We start from the raw sequence: 24,089 nt of genomic DNA on the forward strand, positions 1-24,089 counted from the left end.
CAATTTTGGTCTGTGCCTGGGCCAGCGATCCCCAAACCAAGTCTCTACCGACTGAGCCACTGCCGCCCCCAGTTAAAGGCTTGTTCAAAAGTACTGTGTAGGATAAGTGTCATCTGACCTGGCAACACAACTTGGCAGCGACAACCATGAGAAAATCACTACCTAGGGCATGCAAGATATGCAAGCATCACTCAACATCACTCCTAAAGGTTGCTGTCAGAGATGCCTGAATCAGGCTGGAAGAAGAGATATGCCTTCAAATTTCAATTCAACTTGATGCGAGTCACTTCCTTTTGCTGCAAGCTGTGTAGATATTTAACACATATTTTGAAAGGTTTGTAGGTCAGACTCCAGCAGAGAACACTGAGGGAAAAATTATGTTGGCAGGCATGTTAACTTGCCTGGGTCTAATGTTGGCAGGGATAGAAAAAAAACCATCAATTTTCAATGTGTTGAACTATTCTTAAACCATTTTTTTACAAACCAGATACATTTTACAATACTATAACCACCTGAGATGTTTGTGGACATTAAAATGTTCAGTTTGGATGCAGTCAGAGTCCTGATCAGCATGTTTCACACAGTGAGGATGACTGGTCAATAAAAGCTCAGCTGTTGTGTTTCTTCCTTAGAGGTTCCTATACTTGGTTGGTATTCACTTTTTGTCTCTACCTCCTATTTATTAGAAAATACTCCAGTGATGAGTTCTGACATGATGTATATTTGGAGCTGTAGCCCATGCAGTTGTGATCTAGGAGCTGTGGTCTCTTTCGCTAAACCAAGACACGTATTTCACTTGGTAATAAAACTGCAAATACCCCTGAGGTCAGCGCAGTTTGCAGTATAATAAAGGAGACACTGTGAAAGCAATCTGATAGGTGTCTAATTCACATTGTAGCTCTTAAAGTTTATTGGTTATGGGATCAATACATCATAAAATACCTTGTATAGAAAATAGAGCAACACCTTTGTGTAAGGACTAAACAAACACCTTAATGTTTATCAATAAACAGTCTCTAAATTTTAAAACAACAAATGAATAAATGAGCGGTGCGATAATGGTCACTGTAAAAACAGAAGTAAATAAAGTAAAATGTGAAGTTTTGACTTTGAGTTAGTTATGTGAGGCAACACATAAACGGAAGTAGACTATGAATGGGTTAAATTTTGATGGGATGGTCCAAAATATTGAGTTAGGTAATAATTCATTTGTGATGTCAGAGCTTTTTCAATCACAGCAACCACAGTTTGAATGCTCTTACTCTTAAATCTTCCTCAGAGGTGGTCCAGACTCACAGCTCCAGGCAGGTGGTCTCAAACAGACTGCACCAGCTTGAAGCCAGAGGTGATGATTTACAGACTCTGGGTCCACTATAATGAACCGTGTAAAAATTCAGGAGTCAAATGATTTCAGAACCATTTTAAATCAGAATGTCAGGCATGCTGGGTTGGGCTGTGTGAAAGATGAAGCTCAGATGAATATCTTGGTTTGAAAAAATAAAATAAAAGAGGCAAAACATTTTTAATCTAACAAGAGAAGACAGCACAGCGCTGGACTCACATCCTGACAAGATTGGAATGTAAATTAAAAAAGGAAAAAGTCTGTAACACTGAGAGAAAATGTAAACAATGAACTCAAAGTAATTACACTGAAATCTAAGCAAATCTTTGTGTCTTATTTCAAGTTTAAATATTAAGGCTTTATTAGACTAAATATGAGACTCATTCAAGGAAACCTTTTCTTGCTCCATTCCAGTTTTTTAGGCTTAATTTTTGTCTTAACATCTTGGAATAAGACATTTTTCTTGACTTTTCCAGTGAATGTGGCTCATTCTAAGTCTGTTTTTACAAAAAAATAAGACAAACAGTTGCTTAGATTTTAGTTTTTGCTGTGTAACGGGGGAGTTTCTGTGTGACTGCCGTGTACCACAGGTGTAGTAGATCCTCACTGTTTCTTTGTGTGATTTTTTGATTCTGTGGCACCAGCTGGGATGGAGAAGCCTGGGGTGGTGGAACAAGTTGATCTGACTCCCACTTTGGCCCTCGGACTCGGCCTCCCCATATCTCAAAACAACGTGGGTCGCATCATCCCTGCTGTAGTGGAGGAAACAACACTCCGAGACCAGCTACGCTTCCTGCATCTGAACGGCCACCAGCTCAGCTGCCTGCTCAAAGACAGCATGCCAGGCTACGACAAAGGTACGTCACAAATATACCACATCCAACCTCAGACTCTTTAAAAGTAGAAAGCCAGGACTGTCTGTGAAAGATAATCATTAAGCTGTAGAGCTGCCAGCTGCTCACAGCATTAGTGAACACAGCATCGTGACAGTGTGTGGTTGGAAAACGATGAGCAGCTCATTCAGTAACCAATAGTTAATCCCCCACTGACAGAAATGTGGTTTTATTCAACCTGACACCCCTCAAAAACTGTTCCCTGTTTTAAAAACTCATAATCCTCTAAAGTAACTTCCCTCTGAGGTTATACCCCTCCTCTCTTTCATAAAACACTTTGAATATGTCCTGGCACTGGATAGTTCCTCTCTTTAAATATTTTCAAGCAGTTTTAAAGTCCTCAAGAATTTGGACTTATAAATACTACCAAGTTGAACCTTATCCAACTCATCATGTGCATCTCTATCAGAGGTGTCAAGTAACTAAAAATACTTTTTTACCTTACTTAAGTCAAAATTTGGGGTATCTTTACTTTACTTGAGTAATCATCTTTTAGCCGACTTTTTACTTCTACTCCTTTCATTTTTAGGCAAATATTTGTACTTTCTACTCCACACGTTTTAAAAATAGCCTTGTTACTCATGTTTCATTCCAGCTTATCATTGTTCAAACAGACACACAGCAAAAAAAGTAAATCCTATCCTAAAATTGCTAAAATTGCATCATTCGGAAAGAGACAATTTGATTGTGTATGGGTGAGATGTATAAACGTAGAACCATCTCAAAATCTTATTGGTTTGTACTTGATCCTTCACACCTGCACTGCCCCTGTGGCACAGTCTAAGCTTTTGACCCCAACCGCATTTTTCCACCCTGTAAGTTACTTTTACTTTTATACTTTAAGTAGTTTTGAAACCAGTACTTTCACACTTTTACTTAAGTAAAAAGCTTCGACTTCTACAAAAGTCTGTTTAAACCCTAGTATCTAAGCTTCTACTTGAGTAATGAATGTGAATACTTTTGACACCTCTGATCTCTGTATGTGTAAAATAATTATTTAACTTTATATAATATTTTTATCATGTATTTGAAACTCTAGCTTGGTGTTTCTGACAAAAAAATGAGAAGTTTTCCTCAGAAAAAAACCTCATGCTCAAAGATTATCGAGCAAACATTTCAGTAAACTCACATGGTCAGGAAGTGCAGGAAAAGTGTGTCTTGTGGAAACAATAACTCTCCTGATTATTCCAACTGAAATTATGTTGAACACAATAATGAGAGGTTGTTGTGTAGTGGTTTTCTTTTATCATCTAAAACTCTTATGTACGTATTATGTAGTGACAGTGCTTCCAGCAATATAAAGCTAATAAAATAAACCAGAGGGATGCTGAGGTCAGGCATGAGGCCATGGAGGTCTGCAGATGCTGACATTATCTGAGTGCCACGCTCAGGAGAGAGATGAAGCTTAAATTTCTCATTCATTCATTTGTTAATTCAGCGCTGGCTGCCTCATTTTAAACTGTTTCAATCTCTTTATTGTACTTCTTCTTGTACAGGCACCTTGGAGAACCGTTGACTTACTCACACATTTAGAAAAATGAAACGTGGCCCGGGCTGGGTTGATATTGTGTGATTCATGCCTGTGGCTTAAGGTTGTAATAATTCTACCAACCTCTCTGTCTGGCACAGCCACAGTCACCATTTATCACCCGTACGCTTCTGAGAGTGGAGCCACGCTGCAAAGTGTGTATGTGTGTGAGTGTGTGTGTGTGTGTGTGTGTGTGTGTGTGTGTGTGTGTGTGTGTGTGTGTGTGTGTTTGTGTGTGTGTGTGTGTGTGTGTGTGTGTGTGTGTGTGTGTGTGTGTGTGTGTGTGTGTGTGTGTGTGTGTGTGTGTGTGGGTCACTGATGTATGAAACAAATCAAACTCCCCATGCTTTGTACTCCAATTGGCTCCTTGCGCGCCAAAGTGAAAACAGGGATTATTTCAACTGCTGATTATAACTATATTCATGAGTGTGAGTTGCAGAAAATAATAGTGACAAATCACTCTTTTTGGGGACTAAATGGAACTAAACACGGACGTTTAATTTCACTGTGGTGAAGATAAAACAGAAAGAGCTTAAATTCTTAAAAGAAAAATCCCCTTTCAAACGTGAAACATGCAGTCAGGTGGTTGATGAAGTCAAACAGGATCACATAAGTGAAACACAGTATTCGTCTCCCAATAAGTCGTGTCATCCTGACTAGTATTTGATGATGTATCAGTATCACATTTATCTGCTGCTACAACAGGAAACCAAGACGATATTTTAATGACAAAGTAAAGATGTCCTCTGTATTTTGACAAATTGATTTTAACAGCTGCTGAAGTTCCACCTGAAAGTTTAAAAGATTATCACAGTAATGGAAACTCTCTGATTACCCGTGTCGCTCCATCCTGTCCCTCTCTGATCCAGATGAAGGATTCGAGCAGTTCCGCGTGGCAGAAAAGGCTCATGGGAACTGGATGAAGCTTTACCTGGAGGGCAACACGTCAGAAGTGCTATCAAATGTCGGGAAAAAGGTCCTGAAGCAGTATCTGGAGGCCCTCGCTGCCATGAGCTCAGCCCTCAGCAAACAGCTGGGCAAGTACGACATGTACTCCATGATAGCAGGCATGGTGTTCGTGTTTCAGGTGAGCACAAGTGGTCTCATTTGTTCTGAGGAGTCTAAATAATGAGAAAAAAGACGCTGTCAGTTCTTTTTGATGAACTCAAGAGGAAAGTGTCACAGTCATAAGAAAAGCATTTATATTCAGAGGTTTTCTTCATGAACGATGATACACTTTTGACTTCGCAATCATTATGTCACACTGTGAAGAATTTTGTTTTTTATCTTATAAACAAACCATGACAGTTTTCTGTGACTGTTTAAAATGAACAGTTTTTTAATCCTGTATCTTTCTCTCTGTCCCTCTGCTCCTCCCTGTCTCCTGGTTTTAAAGCTCCTCTTAGTTATTCTGCTGGCCATGCCCGAGGCCCTAAGTGGTGAAGCAGCAGTTGACCTCCCGATCCTCTCGTCCCTCCTCTCTCTGCCTTTCTACCTCCTGTGCCTGCTGCTGGCCTCGGTGCACGTCTTGGTGTGCACATCCGCAGAGAGCTCCTGTTACTTCTGCAGCCTCTCCTGGGGTCTGGTGTTTGCTGCTGTGGCCTTCTCCTCAGCCATGTTCTGTACTCTGGTCTCTATGATCACAAGGTATCTTACTCCAGGAGTAAAGATCCCTGGCAAGGTGAGGCTGTGCGCTGTTGACTGTCTGCTTGAGCTGAAAGTTGTCAGTGACAGAGATGAAAAATGGTTAAAAACAATGTGATACAGAATAACTTCACCACCATGCTTTAAAAACAACCACAATAAAAGGTCAAAACAGAGGCAGAGGCCTCTCTTAGGGCTTTTCCAGAGGGGTGGCATCAGAGGACATATGTGTCCCTTTTTGTATTTGTGTGTTTCTCTGCAGATTCATGAGTGAAGACTCAGTGGGGATTAGTTACTTGTTAAAAAAGGCAATCTTTTACAAATCTAAATGTGCTAAGGAAATAATAAGGCAGCTGTAAATGTACCTGGGCTGTCTGCCCAGATAGACTCTAAAAGAAGAAAAGATAAAAAGTACAAGAGAGAAATAAAAATCAGATGAAATCGATCCAGCTATCTCTGTACAGATAACTTACAAGACTTTCAAAATTCACAAGAGAAAAAATTGACTATATCTGCCGGAGCAGAGGGGAACGGCTGGTTTTAGTCTTTTGAACTCACTTTGAGTGCCTGAGCAAAGATGCCAAAGCTTTTGCTGATGCAGTTTTAAGTCATTGTAATGACTATGTGCAGTCCATTGAGATCCGAAGAAAACAGAAAGTATGTAAATGCAAAATCCATCTTTGTCTATTTCCTAAGACAGCTCTGAGCAGCTCTGAGCAGACTAAGTAATGTCTCTTAGGGATGAGACTCTTATTTTTATTATTTTAGCTGGATGACATTTTGAAAAGGCTTTACCAGATATTACAAAGTGAAGATTCACCATAAAGAGACAGATCATGTATGAAAATGTATGATAACAAGAAGTTCAAGATCATATATGTTCCATTGTTGTACTATAAGTACTTATTTTTTCTTATTCCAGGACACAGTTGAATATTTATTGCTCCAAATGTTGTGACACGCATATCTAAAAGCTGATCCTTGCAACTGCTTTTCTGTATCACTTTTTTTGATACATATTGATTCATTTATTTATACAGACCAAAAAAAGGAGATAATAACTAGAAAAGCACTCAGAGAGCGCAGACCTCCTCCAAGCATATTGTGATTGTCACCAACACTTTAGTCCTACTTTAATGTTATACTCCCTTTCAGCAGACTGTCTGCTACAATTTGGTGTTAGTTGCAGGTTTGTACAATAATTTGTTTCCTGACAGTGTTGAAAATAATGATGACCCAGTACATATTTCATATTCTGGATCTTAGTATCCAGAATATTGCCAGGATCTTGATCATACTTTTACATCTGTCAGAAATTATGGTGACCTTGTCTTGCATTGTTTTGCAAAGCAATCTGACCATTTATCATGGGGTTATATACACATATGGTGAAAATGGCTCTATCTCACTATAATAAAGAATCCTTAAAAAAAGTCCTGGATCCAGACGGTGATCTAGATCACCACCAAAATTGATTCACTTCCTCCTTATCCCATTTTAAACATTTCCTGAAAATTTCACCAAGAACTGCTGGTTAGTTTTAGAGTTGTGTTGTTCACAGACAAACAGACAGACAAACTTTGCCAAACACATAACCCCCTTGGCGGAGGTAATAAGGGAGGAGGAGAACAAATTAATAGGGGAAGAATAAAATTATATGTAAAAATCATGGTAGATAAAAAAAAGAAGAAAAATGCACCACTCCTCATTCCAGGCAAACATCCTTTAACATAACCATGCAGAAGGATTTGGAGCTGTGCAGAAAGCAGCACTTTTCTTGCTGTCTCTTTCGTCCCATGGTTTAGCAAGTGAGTCGCACTATTAAGCATGTTGCTTCTAGCGTCTTCACTGTGCAACCAGCTAGTTACCCCTGTGTAATAAAGTGTCAAGCCTATGACAGAACGATTTTTGAATTTCAGTGTAAGGGGAGAAAGTGGGTGAGAGAAGAAAAATGATCCCAAATCTCTCTGATAAACTGAAGGCAGCCATTTCCCAGAACTGGAGAACTTTGATAACGAGCAGTTGTGTAGGTTCAGACCTACGGATGAATGTTGAAGGTGCATCCATTGATGACATAGACCACTAGAGGAGAGCTTTAGGCTGCTCTCTGCTGCCCCTTCCCACTCTACAACATTGGGACAGCACTCTGCAAAGTGTTTCCCTGATAAGAGTGTCTGCTATGAACAATCTCACTGATGTAGCTGAGTACTTTCAGTGACTATTAAGTTCAGGGGTTAAGAACATTTAAAGAGTGTGACTGGATGAGTTCTTTCAAACACTTCAGTGGTTTTACCCACAAATCTGGCTGAGTGGAATAGTTTGAACAGTCAGTGAAGTACAGAGGATGGGAGGTGAAAGAAGACTGTGTAGTTAAGAGTGTGTGGTTAGAGTAGGAACATCTCAAGAGTCATTTATGAACTGAGAGAAGTTAAAACAGTCTGAGGTTTTTCACAGTTAGGCTCTCATCCAACATGATCTGTAAGTTTCTTTTTCTTGAGAGTAACTTCTTCCTGAATAAACTGCTCTGAACGTGGATCAAGAGGTTCCTTGCTTTGAGTGTGTCTTCCTTTTCCTCTCTTTCACAGTCGTCCTTCAGGAGCAGTGACTGGTCCCTTTCAGAGCTCGATGTTTTACTGCTGGCTGGCACACTCGGACATACTCTTAGTTTGGCGGCCAGCAGCTTCGTGGAGGAGGAGCACCAAACCTGGTACTTTCTGCTCAACACCCTCTGCCTCGCTGTCTTCCAGGACGTCTGCCGCAAGTACTTCAGAGAAAAGAGAGACAGCTCTGATGGCGACGATCTCACCCCCCTTTTTAAAGACAGTCACTCCTCTGTTCATCAAAAGACAGATATGTGGTCAGAGAAATGGCTAGCATTAGCCACACCACCTTTCACTCTGGTCTGCTGCAGACTGCTGCGCTCTCTGAATCAGACCGGGGTGCAGTGGGCTCATCTTCCTGACGTGGGACACTGGCTAAACAGGTTTGTTCTTGCGGTATTTACAACAGTTTTTATACAGTGTAGTAGTGCTCAGTGACATTTTGAACTAAGCTCAAAGCATCATGATCATGCAGCAGTGATAGATTCTCTGATACAGCACAGTTTAGGAGCTCAACATCTCTGTGTTCACCTTAAATCACCCTGAGACCATCTGAGGCTTTAGACCAACAAATGAGGAATCTGTGGGTTGCTATGCATGATGTCAACAAAAGTCCCTGCCTGATTTGTAAAACCACAAATTCTTGGAAAAAAAGGTATCAGTTTGTAACAGCACACTAGTTTTTCTCTCCTTGTGGAACTGAAGCCTACGCTTGTTTTCATGGCTGGTGCAGTGAAATGGCTCCTGTGATTGCTCTGACTGTTGTAAAACAGTTCAGTCCCAGTTAATCTGTGGCCATTTCACAGCTTTAACTGCAAATAGAAGTAGAAGAAGGTTTTCTCTCTACATGCATCACAATGTGAAATACCCAGGTGTGGTGTTGGGCTTTTTGTACCCTGGGCAGTATCACCTTTTCCTCCACACCACACTGCATGTTTGAATAATGAGACCTGGCGTTGCACTTTGCTCCATGTTGTCTCAGAGAACCACCACTGCTGTCTGATCCAGCTCACGGCTTGGTGCTTCTTTTCAGCTCTGATTTGTCAGCACACTAACGTGCTGAAAACAAGAAGAGAGGAAGCTCAGTATTAATAACACAGACTCTATGACACTCTATGTCACACTTTTACTATGCAGGAAAAACCATATCCATTTTTTATGTGCTGCATCAACATATGAGCTCTTCCAGCTCACGTCTCCATCATGCTCGGTCATCTGTCACCAATACTAATGGGTAAACAACTCATAAATCAGTTTTTTTTAGCACTTTAAATCTACCCAAAGACGCTTTAAAAAAGACAAGAGAACAAAGATAAATCCATAACATGGATAACAAAAACAGAAAAGAGAGGTTTTGATGGTAGCAGTCAGGTCTTGAAAGCGGTCTTGAAAAGGTGGGTTTGAGTTAATTTTTGAAAGAGGAATGAATCTGAATTATGAATGTTAGGAGGAAAGGAGTACCAGAGGGTTGAGGCAGCAGTAGAGAAGGCTACTGCCAACAGTGCGGTGCTCCATCCTGGTGATGGGGGTCAGGAGGTTGGCGTCCAAAGATCTTAGCTGGCGGATGGGGGAGTGACGTTAGAGGAGGTCTGCAAGGTTACTGAGCTTTGTAGGTGGTGGGAAGGAGCTTAGAGATGACTGTGCTGGACAGGGAGCCAGTGGCGGGGTTGAAGGATTGGGCTGGGACGATCTCTTCTCTCGATTCGATCCTATTACGATTCTTGAGGTGCCAATTTGATTCTTCACTGTAAACAATTTTTGCCATAGAGTTTGCTTTTTTAACACCAGACCATGTGAAAAAGTTAAATGGTACTGATAATGTCTACAGACTATACCAGGACACATATTTCCACATAAAATGCAGATCACGTGAGTCAGAGAGAAACATGTCACCCTCTGCTGGAGAAAAGTGGTTTTTTTTTTTCCAATTCAGTTTTTAAACAAAGACTGAAGAATTTGAATTTGAATTGGAAAAAAAATATTTTTTTTTGGCAAAGAATCCTGATTTTCAAACAAAGAAATCCCAATACTGATTTTTGTTTTTTTCTCCCACCCCGATTGAAGGATGGGTGTGATGTACTCACTGGAGGGGGAGTGGGTAAGTAATTGGGCAATAGAGTGTTGTATATACTGTAGTTTATGTCAATCGGTGGAGGCGAGGCTGTAAAGAATACTTTTACAATAGTCCAGTCTCAAAGTTACGAAAGCATTAATGAGTGTTTCAACAGTGGAGAAGGAGAGGGTTGGGCAAACATGTGCAATATTGCAAAAGTGGAATAAGGATGTATTGGTCAAGTTCCGGATGTGAGATTTGAAGGAGAGAGTTGTTTCCAGGTTGATGCTGAGGTTTCAGACAGAGGAGGAGGGGCTGACTGTATGTACATCAGTGAGGAGAGTAAAGTCCTGGAAAGAGAGGGGGTTATGGGCCTATGATAATGAGTTCAGATTTGTTGCAGTTGAGTTTGAGGAAAATGCTGTTCATCCAGGTCTTCATGTCAATGAGGCAGGAGTGATGGTTTTCATGGAAATGTAGATTTGGGTATCGTCGGCGTAGCAGTTGTAGTCTGTGACTATATGCAGGTAGCTGTTGAGTCATAATCACTTTTGATAAATAAAATTCAACCTGCCAAACTGGTTTGAGGGAGTGAATGTCTTACCCATCATCTGCATTCGGGGGGCTGAGGGGTGTAAATGTCGAGCTCTGTTTGTAAATATGTTTCAAATGGATTCTCGTCTCAGTGTTTTTGAAACTCTCATTTAAGATTCATCTTTTTGTTGTTTCCTGTTTCTAGCTCTGAACACAGGACTGTACTATCCTTCCTGGCTGCCTTCTGCTTGGTTCTTATCTACCTCCTGGTTCAAAGACGTTGCTCATGGGTGTCTAAAGTTGCCCTTGGACTCGGACTTCTGGGTGTCTACAGCTACCGGGCAGCTGTAGGCAACATCTTGTTTCCCTGGCAGCACCCTAATCGAACCATGTCCAAGTGAGTTTTCTTACCTCCTGCCCTTTATATCCTTTCATTCTTTATTTACTTTACAGGGGCTTAGATCACATGGTGTATTCTCCCATGCATTCAAAGTGGACACTGGATGGTCAGGGCTGAATGTCTTTTAGAGCTGCAGTGTTACATTTCAAGGCTGTTATCCAGTATGAGGTCAAAGGTGTGGCTGAAACATTCAATATTTAGTATGTTTGCCTTGTACTCAGCTTCCAACCCAGCAGAAGACTTGAACCACAACAACCAATGACTCATCCCTATTTCACAGAGCTTGTGGTGTCAGCTAAATTTGGCAAATCCTGTTTTCTTTACTCCAAAGTGTAAAAAGAAAACCGACTTTTTTTGGTGAAGATTTGATAAACTGTTTGATAAGAAAGCTGACAATCACTTTCATCTGTGAAAAACAGCCACATCAGCCACCAGCTCTTTGCTGTTGCTTCCCTGTAGCTTTAAGAAAATATAGAAATAATTGAAAAAAAAAAAATCAAAAATATTTATTACTTTTTATTTCTTATGGAGAATATTGATGATTAACAATATTGACAGAAAAAAATCATGATTTAACATTTTTTTTTACTAAATATGCATCACATCTTGCAGTAAAGCCTGGCACCTCTCTACTCTACCTCCTACAACATCAACAGCCCAACAACTTTCCTTGCACCTGTGGCTAACTCCAAGTTTTAAACCCCTGATAAAATAATTAAATGAACAAGAAGACAAATCTGGATGACAATAGAAATTTAAATTCAGTGTAAATAGATTCATTTAACTGCCAAAGGGACGGCTCAATATACATGCTTGATATGTGGCAAGAAATTAGCAAACAATAAAATATGAGTTGAGCGGCTTTATCAATAGATGTTATTAAATTCAGGAATTCCTTTTGTAGTTCTACAATTTCATTAATTCAAAAATGTCTTGTTTAGATAATTACACAAATATTTTAACTTTGTATTGAATTTACACATCATATTCTTTTTTGTGAAGGTAAAGTAGATTTTGTCGCTCCATAAGACTTTAATTCAGATTAGATGAGACAAAATGGCTCCTTTAAATCGTAAAGGTTGCAGACCCCTGCTCTAGCCTTTGGGCCCTGTGGGTGCATGTTTGAACAATCTCTTTAGTTAATCCAAAGTAGCATAAACAACTTCAGAAAGTGAGTCACGTGTAAACTGCAAATACTGGAATTTAAGGAAGTGTTTTTTTCTTAGTTTAAGTTCAAAACATTTTTGTTAAACTTAATACAAGCTGCAATCCTCTGACAAGTCCAGAAGAATGTCTCAGTTTGAAGTATTAAACGTCAAAAATGATGCCTGAGTTTTGGAAGAGTAAAACAAGGGAGTCAGGTTTGAAAAATGTGTGTGTCAAGCGTCTTGAGAACAAGAGTAATGTAACAAGAACCTAAAACTAAATAAGTTATTTTTTTCTTGCCCCCACTTATCAAAACAACAGGGGGCTTTACATCTCTAATGGTGCTTCAGAAGGCTTTGGACCAAATCCAACTCCAACTCCCATCACACATCTTCATCCTTGAGCTCAGGAAGTTAAAGCAGTCATGTGACTGGTATTTGACTGGAAGGCAGAGGTTTTGACTTTGACTTCTGCTGTTTTAACACTACCATCTGCTTCAGGGTGTCTTCAGATAACCTCCCCACTTTCAAGGTTACTTGATTTTAAATGCCAGGTCACTTTCACAATGGGTAATAAAATAATAATGAAGGATAAAGCTTGCCCACAAATAGTCTTTAAGTGTTTGGCAGTGGAGCTACTTTTTAATAAGATAATCATTGTGTTACACGCCCTGACCAAGCGAAGCATCCCACAGCAGCCATAAGGAAACCGTTTGGATTTATGGGGTCAGTGTCAGAGATAGAGACTGGCATTTCAAGCTGCAGCACAACCAAGCAGTCACTGGGAAGTGCTCAACTGTTATGTGAACAGATTTTAGACGTTAAAGAGATCAGAGGAATGTCCTTTCATAGGCTGAGGTGATATCCTGCCAGATCTGCAAATTTAACACCTGAGAGGGCAGGACACACCTGAGCTGAAGCGTTGACATCTATTTCCCCTTAGGTCACACTCACTCAGCCATGATATTAGAAACAGATATCTGCCCTTGTTTACTGATGGAGTGGAAGTAGACAACTCTGCTCCCCACAGCTGGTTACACACAGGTTTCCTCACTCTGCCCTCAGCCAGTACTGTCCATGGTCCAGTGTGTGCCACTACAAAACCAGACCTGCTGTTCTTTGGCCGTCAAGTATGTCTCAAGTGAAGTGTCCCATTAGGATTTAAAGTAGTGATGACATGTATACAAACTCATTTTTATGATATTCACTACTTCTTGATGCACTCTATCTGTTCTTAATGATTACTCTGATTTTTGTGAGAATTTATTTGTAGCTGCTGTTATTACCTTCATCCTAACCAAGAGGTAATTATCTAATCCAGCTTTATTTGTTCAGAACCTTTGGAGCTTTGGAGACGGGCGGAAATATTACAGCAATCAATAAATAATAAAAGGATGATAAATTACTTAAAAAAAAAAAATCCAAACAGTAAAACTGATTAAGGACATGGAAAAATCAATGAAATAAACGAAGAAAAGCATTTTTTTTTTAACTTTACTAAATGAATGAATTATTAAATAAATGGATCAATAGACTGAATAGAATGAAAACAATAACAAAAAAAATCAATGACTGCAAATCAAGAGCTAATTCAGAAAAGATAAGTCTCTCCTTGTAATTTATAATTTCTTTAAAGGTAGGGTCTGCAGGAGTTTTGTTACTTGTTAGTAAACACAACATTCAAACCGGGCTCCTCCTCCTTGGCTCAGTGCCAGCGGCAGCACACACCCACAGCCTCTAATCGTGACCGGGTTAGCACACTCACTAGCCCAGTAACCACCCACAGCATCATGTTTCTATGTGGGAAAGACTCAAGAGCTGTGCACCAGACTTGGCATGTTAGCACAAGCTAATCATGGGTATTCGACACATACCTGGTTAGCAGAAAACCAACTTGCTCTTCCCGTCCAAATGCCCGGAAGTGGGTGAAAGTCAAGCCAATCTTCACCTCCATTTGAGAAAAAAGCTTTATCTGTTTGGCGTTTTGTTTCACTTTGGTTGTGTCTTTCTTCCTCCATGCTTCTTCCACTATTGTAGCTGCTCTGGATAGCTTCTGCCACTTGCTATCATCAACATGCAAAGTCATTTGCGCACTGGGCACGCTGTGATTGGCTCATGTAACCACGCTTAGTCTCTGCTGGGGCTGCACGATTATCGCAATCGCAATCGCAATGTCAGCACATGCAATTACGTAATCGCAAAAGAGGATATCGCAATCGCAATCGCAATGTCAGCACATGCAATTACGTAATCGCAAAAGGGGATATCACAGTCGCAATCGCAATGTCAGCACATGCAATTCAGATTTTTCTCCATGATAACCAAACAAGTCTGTAGACTCATCATGACACAACTTTTTTTATTAAATCGCAAGCACAATCGCAATCGCAATATTGTCCACCTAATCGCAAATCGCACCTTTTCCCCAAATCGTGCAGCTCTAGTCTCTGCCCAGAAACATCAACATACAGGCTGAGGAGGGGATTTGGGGCAGACACAGACACTGACACGCATGTAAAGAGGTCCAGAAGTGACTATTTAGCAGGATTATTCCGACAAGAGTTTGCATTCTGTTTTTTTAGGAAAATCCTGCAGTCTCTAGCTCTAAGCTTATAAGTTGTAATTTTCAGCACAGTAAAGCTTCTAACTGATAAGTCATTGAAACTAAACAATGCAGATAGCCATAACAAATAAAAGTACAGCTTCTTTTTTTTTATTAAGCTTTCGTTTTAGAGATTTTCACACCTGAACATTTTTTGTTTCAGAAACATCAGTTATAGGAAAAAGCTCAAAGAAGGACATTTTTCACCTCACTTTAATGTTATATAAGAAGTTAAATCTGCTCCTCCTGAAATATTCTGCCTCTGCCATAATTTATAAGCTATAAGTTGAGCTCCCTTCCACTGCCCAGTGTCCTTGATTTTCCCTCATGCCAACTGCAGAATGAACAGTCAACCCTGCTCAATGTCATCAGTTCAAATGGTTACCAGGTTTGATGTCAGTAGAAGTTTGTCCTTTTTTCCCGTGTTACTCTCCCTGGCATCAGAGGAAACAGCCTTAAAACAGTCAACTGCAACAGATACTGCTTTGCATTATTTTGATCTAACTGCGTAATGAGATGTCAGTAAATGCAACCCAAACACTGACATCGGTGAGAAAAAAGCGATTGAGATGAAACAACCACTAGAAGCATAATGAGGGAAATTTATGAACAAGTGTTTGAAAAGAACGAAGCTCGACATCAAAGCAGGCATCTGAGTGCCGAGCCTGTCTGTGTCCGTGTTCATCACAGAGGAGTTTGGTGCAGTCGCTGCCCTTCTTAGCCGTAATGGCACCACCGAGCCGAACAAAGCATTTACAGTGTTTATGACTTGATCTTCTATTTTAAACCTGCACAGCTCCAAACTCATCTAACCATTTACTGCTTTAGCTGGAGACGGCTGTGGTGCTGGTTTTTTATTTAAATATATTCATGCAAACAGGAACCGCTTCAAAATGCAAATGTATTCAAACTTGTCACAAAACACCTGTGAACTCCTGCCAGATATATTCACAAATAAAGCACACACACACACACACACACTAACAGAAAATGTGTTTTCAGGTTCATCATTTGGGAGGTAAAACCACTTCTGTTTTGGTGAAACATCGTGACGTTTTAAAAAATCCTCATCCTTGTCTCCCTCTCTGAGCAGGGATCATTTAACTGGTGTAAATTGTTTTCCAGATCAGGACACAGCTTCTTATTTTATATAACGTGAACAAAATTAAGACACATGTTCCTACAGGAACATGATCAACATGCTTAGATTTACTCAACTCCACCGCCCTATGAAAAGCCGCATGAATAAATGAATGGATGGAAGCAGCAGTCTTTTCAGGGTTAATTGTAACTTTCAGAATGGAAGGTCAATGCCTCGATCTATGCATTTATCATTTCTGTCTTTTTTGTGTTGTCATGACTTAACAGTCAAATTAGGAGCACGATGCTGCATTTGCTTAATTATTTCTGCATCCCAAAACAGTCTAACAATTAATTTCACCTGATACAGCAGTCAACAGGTTAGCCTGCTACTTTATCCCTGCTTTGCATAATATTATATAATTCAGATTCCTGCACTTATCCCTGATTTGCATTAAAACAGATTAATAAAACCCCAGCCACGCTGTTCAGGGAGTAGTGAATATTAAAGCACGCTGAAAGGAGCTGTGTCTCTGCTCGTACAGGTTTTTATGAATCTCACTTATTAATAAAACATGTCCAGTACTTGCTCAACTCCTTTGGGATCAGCTATTTTTCTGTTGTGACATTTCAGCTGTGACTGCATCCTGTTGTTCGCTTCTTTTAAATTAGTCTAAGACGAGGAGAGAGTGTGTCTGACGGATGTTTTGTGGAGATTTTATGAAAGTGTGAAGATGATGTTTTCACGATTGACAACATTAGCATAACCTCAATTGTTGTCTTCTATATGATCATATATGAGCTATTGCTATCATATTTTTCTGTGTTTTTAGGCCCTTAGCTCTTCAAACAGAATTTTTTTTTTTTTTAATTGATGCAAGGTTGTTCGATGCAAAGTTCTTTTGTTTCTTTCGCAAGTAAATCACTTTTTCCCAACAGCCATAGCAAAACCTCCACATTTGAAGTCACTTCTCACAGTCACAAAAAAATTAACAAGATGTTTGGGTAAAGATCAACATTCAAGTTTAAAACTCACTCTGTGTGTAATTATTCTTTTTTAGGGGGACAGTGGAGGCTCGCTTTGTTTACGTCTTTGTTCTGGGCATCCTCTTCTCCGGCACTAAGGACCTGCTGCGCTCCCAGATCATCACTACAGACGCCAAGCTGAAGAGCAGAGGACTGTGGGAGATTTACAGCGGCCTGGTTCTGTTGGTTTCATTGTTGTTTCGTGCTCACAACTTACCCGTACTCTGCTGCTGCCTGCTGATCCAGACGTTCATGGCTCAGTTTATCTGGAAGAAGCTCCACTACGACGCAGCCCAAACCACCATCATGCACTACTGGTTCGGTCAGGCCTTCTTTTACTTTCAGGTAAGAAACAAACCTAACATCAGTGATAACAAGCATTAACAGCCATTCGTTAAGAAGTGATAAAGTGTAGCTATTATAACTAGTTGTCTGATTAATTCATTTATTTATTCATCTCCTATTTTTTACATTTTGATACAACTTGGCAAACTAGTACGAGCAGAGAGTCTCCTGTTACTGAAAGTTTAGCATTTTGGTTTGTTTCTCTGTTGTTACATCAGCCATGCTAATGTTGTCCAAGTAATATTAACAGACTTTGCTCTCTGACATTCTCTGTTTAGTGGAGTTTTGTTCATCTTTCTCTAGAATATGTGCACTTTTTAACACAGTTCCACATTTTAACCAAACTCCCAGAGGCTGATATTTTTTGTATGATGCACTGAGATGTGTTGTATGAAAAGCGACCAATTGAGAGCACAATGGATGTTTCCGATAAATGCAAACAGCAGCAGAGCACAGTGCCAACATTTGCACTGCATTGCAGTTCTAGCAATGCTTAACTTGTTATGTTTGCTGTGAGAGGTACGCAATTTCTTTTTGTGTTTGCTCAGGTTTAGCAGATTCAGAAGTTGTGCTGTCCTTTGGTTAACTACGTCCTCAAAGTCCTCCCATATCCTCATTTTGTGCCATATGTTGTGTTAGATCGAGCAGAGATAGACTGAAGATGCTCTTTGTGAAATGAAAGCTCATTTCACGTTGTCTAAACCAGTGGTTCTCTAACTTTTTTCAGTGGTATACCCCCTGTGAAGTGTTTTTTTCTGCCAAGTACAACCTAACAAGCACAAAACAGTTTTGGTTGGAATGAAAGACATAAAACACAGCGCTGTACTGTTAGTGTCTGATTTATGAAATATTATACTTTATTAACAACGATAAATAATATAAAGTTGTTAACCCTGAAAATTATGACTGGATAGGCACAATAAATTATAACAGTTAAAATTAAAATAACTAAAGATGTAACTTTAAATGAAAGGTTTGCTATAAAATATATGTATAAAAATGCCACTGAAGATGTGCTGGCTTAATGCTACTCTTGGCTTATTTCTACCTGCAGGAAAAATACAACTTGTGGACATAAATCCCATTAAAGTGTATTCTCACAAGTTCTGGCAGAATTTTGCCGGTCCTGGTTTTACATTCATTAGTGCATATCCCTCCATGTTTTCAGCTGTGTTGCTACTACACTTCAACCACAGTGCTGTTGTTTGTGCTGTTATCCTGGTATGAGGGAGACTCTTATTTCTGGGGGGTATCACAGGATTGAATTTGAAAACTTTTATTTGAACATTGAGTCGAGAAAAAGTGTTAAAGGAATTTTGCTTGGTTGCTATTTTTTGAATATACATTTTTGAATCTTGCGTAACCCCTGGAGTGCCCTTGTGTACCTCCAGGGGTACGTGTACCCCCATTTGAGAGCCACTGGTCTAAACCAGGGGTTCCCAAACTTTACTTTGCCAAGGTCCCCCAAACTTTGCTTCTGGCTGGGGACCCCTTTTGGAAATCAACAGACAATGTATCAAAATATGTAAAATAAAAAAATAAACTGTCAAATTTAAGAATGTATTTTCTAACTTATATTCACTTTTGAATAATTTTTACATTTGTTTAGAGCAGGGAAATTATGAACAAACAAAAGCCAAACTCCCACAAGTGGGTTGTTGCAAAAGGGAGAAAGCACTTCAGGGCTCCGTCAGCCAAGATGGGATACTGCCCTTTTACATGTAGCCAGTAGTTAGAAATTGAAAGAGCCTCAAAGTTCAGTTTAGTTTTATTTGGTAGCTTAATAACATGCGCAAACTGCCAGGTCAACACAGGTCATGACATTGTCATACTGGAATTGCAGCTGTCACACAAAGCACAGTTTGGTACAGTTGGAAACCTGAGAACCCAATTAATACGGCACTTTAAGTGTTATATGTTCTGGTTATAGAATTTTTTTAAATGATATAAAACAAAATAAACAAATGAAATAAAATAACAGTTAGATCCTATTTTGCCATTTCCTCCAATTTTCTGAGGCCCCCTTAGCGCCCCCCCCCCCTTGAAAAACCAGTGGTCTAAACAATATGTACATAATACATTAATAGTGTGTTTGGTAGCGCCACCTAGTGGATGAAGGCATGGTCTTGACCACATAAACTCTGGTTCCTTAACTGTAGCGCATTAAGGTGAAGGTGCTTCAACAATTTCTAGGTAAACACGAAACCAGCTTTTGTTTTATGCCGGTGTGTTTTAATCATGCTTCAGCTTTACTGAGACTCAAAATACTCAAAGGTCTATAATCACACGGCTTAGCTCCATCAGTGAAAATTGTCTTGCTGCACTCTATTCTCCAGCTCATCAACAAGTAATGACCCGAGGGTGGCGATGGTGATTAAATTGTTAGCCATGTGGAAGTTCAGCGTTGATGACACTCGCGTCGGCTTATAAAATATCTGTCCCTGAGGAGTAATTAAATCAAAAAGACCGGCTTCTCATCTGCCTTTGATGAACATGCCTCGCTCATAAAACCGTTAAATGTCAACAAGAATCAATGAATGTAATGAGACTACCCGATTAGAAAGGAAGTTTTAATATCAACAGATAAACCTCTCCCTCCTAAACTCTTACTCCAGAATCCTTTCATGAGCGGTGGTAATTAAACATCCCTGTCTGAGAGGATTTATCCAACTGTCATACAAGGAGAGCTTGATTCCTGTTAGGCTGTCTCTGGAGGTCTCTTTGTGTAAGTGCGGTGTTTGGTTCAGATATTCATCGTCACTCCCTCCTTGTGGTATTATCATCACCATCAGCTTGTATAACAGTCAGCTAGGGCTGGGCGGTTATGGCAAAATCAAAATCACGATTCACTGAACCTTTCACCTTGATTTCAGTTAAAACACAATCGTCTCACTTTCACTCTGAACTCATTTCATTCTGTAATATTTTTTTCAATTTTGGAACAAGTAACTGAAATGAACAGGCAAAGATGAACAATTAAGGGTTATTAATTTATACAATGGAATTGAAAACACAAATCAATTAGAATGGAAATGTTTTGTGGGGAAAAAAATCCTAAAAGAGGAGAAAATAATAATAATTTAAAAAAAAGCAACATGTATTTCTTGTAAGCAAAATAAATAATTTTGTGGCATTAATGTAGAAAATAACTTTCTCCTCATGTTAAAAGTACTTCACTACTTTTTGGTCACTGTAGCAAACATTTTTCCAAACAACTAACATGGGATTTTTTGGGGGTAAAAGCTGCTCACGTTGTGCTCTCGGCTCAGCGTTTGGGTTTTCCTCCATGGCGTTTCTGTTCTTAGTCCTGCCGAGTCCTGCTGAACCAACTTCAGTCTGATACGTTCATATGATCTACGCTTAACAATCAAGCTATGCTCAGTCTTTTCTTGGTCTGACTAAACTGTTTACATGCACCTTGATAGTCTGACCTCGTGCTGACTTGGTCCAATTTCTTTATCTGCATGTAAACGTACTGTGTGTGGTTGGTTGGGACATGTGGTGACTTCTTGGGCTGGTTTTCTGGCAGCTTTGCGACACTTGGCTGCTCATTGTGTAACTACACAACCAGTGGTGTATTTTAAGGGGATGGTGTATTAGTAGGGAGAGAATAACAAGGGAGGAAAAACAAAAATAATCAACGTGGCAGTTTGACATAGGTAGGAAGCTCTGAATGTCGGTTTTGATTATTTTTTTGATTAATGGCCTGGCCCCACATTTAACAGAAAAGTTGTAGAATGGTAAAATCTAGTTGGAATGTTTCACTTTTGTTTTCTTTTCACTAGCTTCTGTTAAAAATTAAGAAATGAGCTCATGGGTGTTTGAATGTATTTGAATGATCCATTTTGAACTCATTTTGGTAAAACTGCTCCCTTTCCATGCTACAAGCTTCCAAGCATTATGGACAGTCTGCAGAGAGTTTGCGTTATCTGTGGCAGAGTATTTAAAGACACAGACACTTTCTTTGAGTAATTATGACAGTCTCTGAGAGCACAGACTGTTGTACATTCAAAAACATTTAACAAGGCTGTGAAAATAATTCAGAGTGTTTTATCAAAGTCACAAAAATCCAACCCCCCCTGAGTGTTTTCACCCAATGATTAATGAATCTGATGTTTCAGTGACACTTGATTTGTGTTTTGTGCTTGGATCTGCAAGTTTTCTGTAATTTCACCCATTTCTTAATTTCACAGGGCAGAGACAGACAGCTGTTAATGTAACGTCTGCTGCAGTCGTTAAATCCTCCTGCAGGAGATGTAATGTGGGATGATGATCCTGATCTGCCTGAGGGCTTGACAGTTGCAGAGGGACCCTCATAAAAACAGAGAACACAGCACAAAGTGAAAGACTTTCTGTTGTATTTTCTGGCTTTCTTTCCTGCTTCACCAAAGTTTTTTGGTGTTTTTTCTGCCTCCAAACCAGCCCTAAAACCAACTTTGTTAAAAAAAGGTTACCAGTGAGTGAGTGGGTGAGTTAGTAGAGTTATTAGCTACACAGCAGAGCCATCGTTGTCACTGTTGTGTGTGTGTGTGTAGAGGTAAAACATATCTGATGGATCATCCTCACAGTTTTGAGTAAAGGTCGAAACAACAAGAGGGTCTGTTTTTTAATCTGCTGTTGCCTTGAGCACAAATCAAAGGGCTGCTGAGAGGTTGCCAAAAGCCGCAGTAAGGAGTGTAAAACAAAACACAAGTTCTTAAGAGCTCCCCGATGTTCACAAAGCTTTACCCATAGATCTCTCTGCTTACTTTTTAGTCTATTTACCGGGTGACTAATTCCTCGGCCTTCACGACACTAATAAACGATCTTCTTGTGCTCCTGCAGGGTAATTCCAACAACATCGCCACCATCGACATTTCTGTGGGGTTTGTTGGATTGGAGAGTTACATCGAGGCCCCAGCTATCTTCCTAACGGCCCTCAACACGTACGCAGGGCCCCTGCTGTGGGCCTGTCATCTTGTCTGCTACCTCAGCTCAGAGAGGGAGAGGTGAGTGACGGACCGATAGATATGATCTAACTTCTTAGTCACAGTATCAAAGTGCTCAAGTGAAAAATGAGTGAATTATTACTGCAGTGTAAATGTCTTTATAATGAAGCCAACATAAATCTGCGTGTGTGTCCCCTTAATTAACTCTCTAATTAAACTTCTTCCTGCACCATTGACCTCTTGTCGGGTCACCTTCTTTTCTTATCTCTGTTACTGCTGAATGTGACTCTTCCCTTGATTTGGCTCCACACAACAAGGTCTCTAACTTCTTCACTGAGATGTACCAATCATCTATACTTCTTTTGGATGATATTATATCAGATTTAAACTCTGTAAAATATGTTATTTAAAATCTTACAAATGTCAGAATGTAGTCATGAAGGAAGAACTAAACCAGGCCTACATACAGTCCACTCTGCAAAACCAGCCCACCACAGAATCCAGTCCAGCCTTCCAGGTAACTGGAACCTCTTTGCACTGCCACAACTTAAAAAAAAAAAGATCTGAAGAGTTTCAAAGTAATCTTAAAAAAGTCTCCCTTCTAGATACATGCCTGATGATAATCCACACTTTAAAATAAAATCATCAGGGCAAACATAGGTTATTCCTAATGCTACTTCTCAGCTTCCTGATTGGGTTTGATTGAGTAGGACGAGATTGATTTACAACACGTTAAAGTCTTTATGACACCACGCCCGCTAACAAAGTTTAGTAGTGAGAGGATAGATCTGTGTTTTCCTCTGCTGGAAACAATTTCTGTGATTAATTTTCTAGTGATGGTGGACACAGAAGCAAAACTGTCAGACAGAAAAGGGACAGAAGAGCAGAAGAAAGATAAACAGGAGAGTGATACAGCTAAAGCTAAAGGCTAACACAGAGGCTAATTTGTTTGTGATAATGTTCATTCCAGCCCACATGCAGCAGTAAAAACTGATTAAAACACATTCTCCTCTCAGACCCTTTGAATAATTTTATATACACTACAAGACAAAAGTTTGGAAGCAACTTCTATTTTTTGGGGATATATTTACTGCATGATCAGACTTTTGTTAATAGGCACCATTTTCCTCAATGTACCTCCAGGTATACATTGATGTTACCAGACCATTGCTGAATAAATGTCAACAAAAGAAGAGAAGGGCTTAGTTTTAGGGCAGAGAAGATTTGCAAGAGTCAAAACTTCAGTGCAAAAGTGACAGAAAAAAGTAATATCACAGTTTTCATTATTTACTTTAACTCTTTGGCTTTTGAGTCTGCATACAGAAATCCCAATAAATCTCAGTTGTGTTCAAATCTCCGACAAACTACCAATGCAACTAATTAAAGAAACAAGAGTACAGATTTGTACATTTAGGAAGGAAGGACACACTGAAAGAGAAATTGCAAATCATCTAATGGTGTCCAGAAATGAGTTTACTGCGCTCTTAAGAGACCAGAAGAAACTGAAATTTGTTATGATAAACATATTATTTTCACCAGTAAGAGAGAAAGGCGAAAAACCCATCAAATGGGTCAAAACCCCAAACTCTGAGAACTGTGAAAAGATGTTTGAGAAATGCTGGTCTGAAGGGTTGTGTTTCTGCAAAAAAAAAACACTACTTTGTCTACAGAACAAGAAAAAGAGAGATGACTGGGTGAAAGGTCACAAAAATTGGACCTATGACGACAGGAAACAAGCTCTCTGGATCACTGAAAGCAAGTCTGAAGTACTTGGTTCAAAACACAGAGTCTATGTCTGCAGACAAACTGGTAAACGTCTTGAAGCACATTGTGCAACACCCACAATATGGCAAGGAGGTAGTTGTGCCGTGATATGAGGATGATTTGCAGGTGATAGAGTAAGAGTTTTGTTTTTTTTTTTTAAGAAAAGGGTATTGTGAAGAAGGAACTCTACCACTCCATCTTCCAG

The 24,089-nt window shown here is 39.7% G+C and overlaps 1 protein-coding gene across 1 annotated transcript in view; it reads left to right on the top strand.

Annotated features, from left to right (window-relative positions):
• Nucleotides 1-24,089, top strand: part of pigg (phosphatidylinositol glycan anchor biosynthesis class G (EMM blood group)) — a 32,684-nt gene that overhangs the window by 5,986 nt on the left and 2,609 nt on the right. Inside the window, exons 6-12 of the mRNA XM_074674643.1 lie at nucleotides 1,987-2,199; nucleotides 4,633-4,850; nucleotides 5,160-5,444; nucleotides 7,993-8,390; nucleotides 10,800-10,991; nucleotides 16,883-17,192; nucleotides 22,017-22,180. Of these exons, the coding sequence (XP_074530744.1) occupies nucleotides 1,987-2,199; nucleotides 4,633-4,850; nucleotides 5,160-5,444; nucleotides 7,993-8,390; nucleotides 10,800-10,991; nucleotides 16,883-17,192; nucleotides 22,017-22,180 (1,780 nt within the window). The remainder of the gene's footprint in view (nucleotides 1-1,986; nucleotides 2,200-4,632; nucleotides 4,851-5,159; nucleotides 5,445-7,992; nucleotides 8,391-10,799; nucleotides 10,992-16,882; nucleotides 17,193-22,016; nucleotides 22,181-24,089) is intronic.

This window comes from Halichoeres trimaculatus, unplaced genomic scaffold, assembly GCF_033239565.1.
Source record: "Halichoeres trimaculatus isolate MK-OKI-2021-1 unplaced genomic scaffold, fHalTri1.1 fHalTri1_scaffold_7, whole genome shotgun sequence".
Lineage (NCBI taxonomy): Eukaryota > Metazoa > Chordata > Actinopteri > Labriformes > Labridae > Halichoeres > Halichoeres trimaculatus.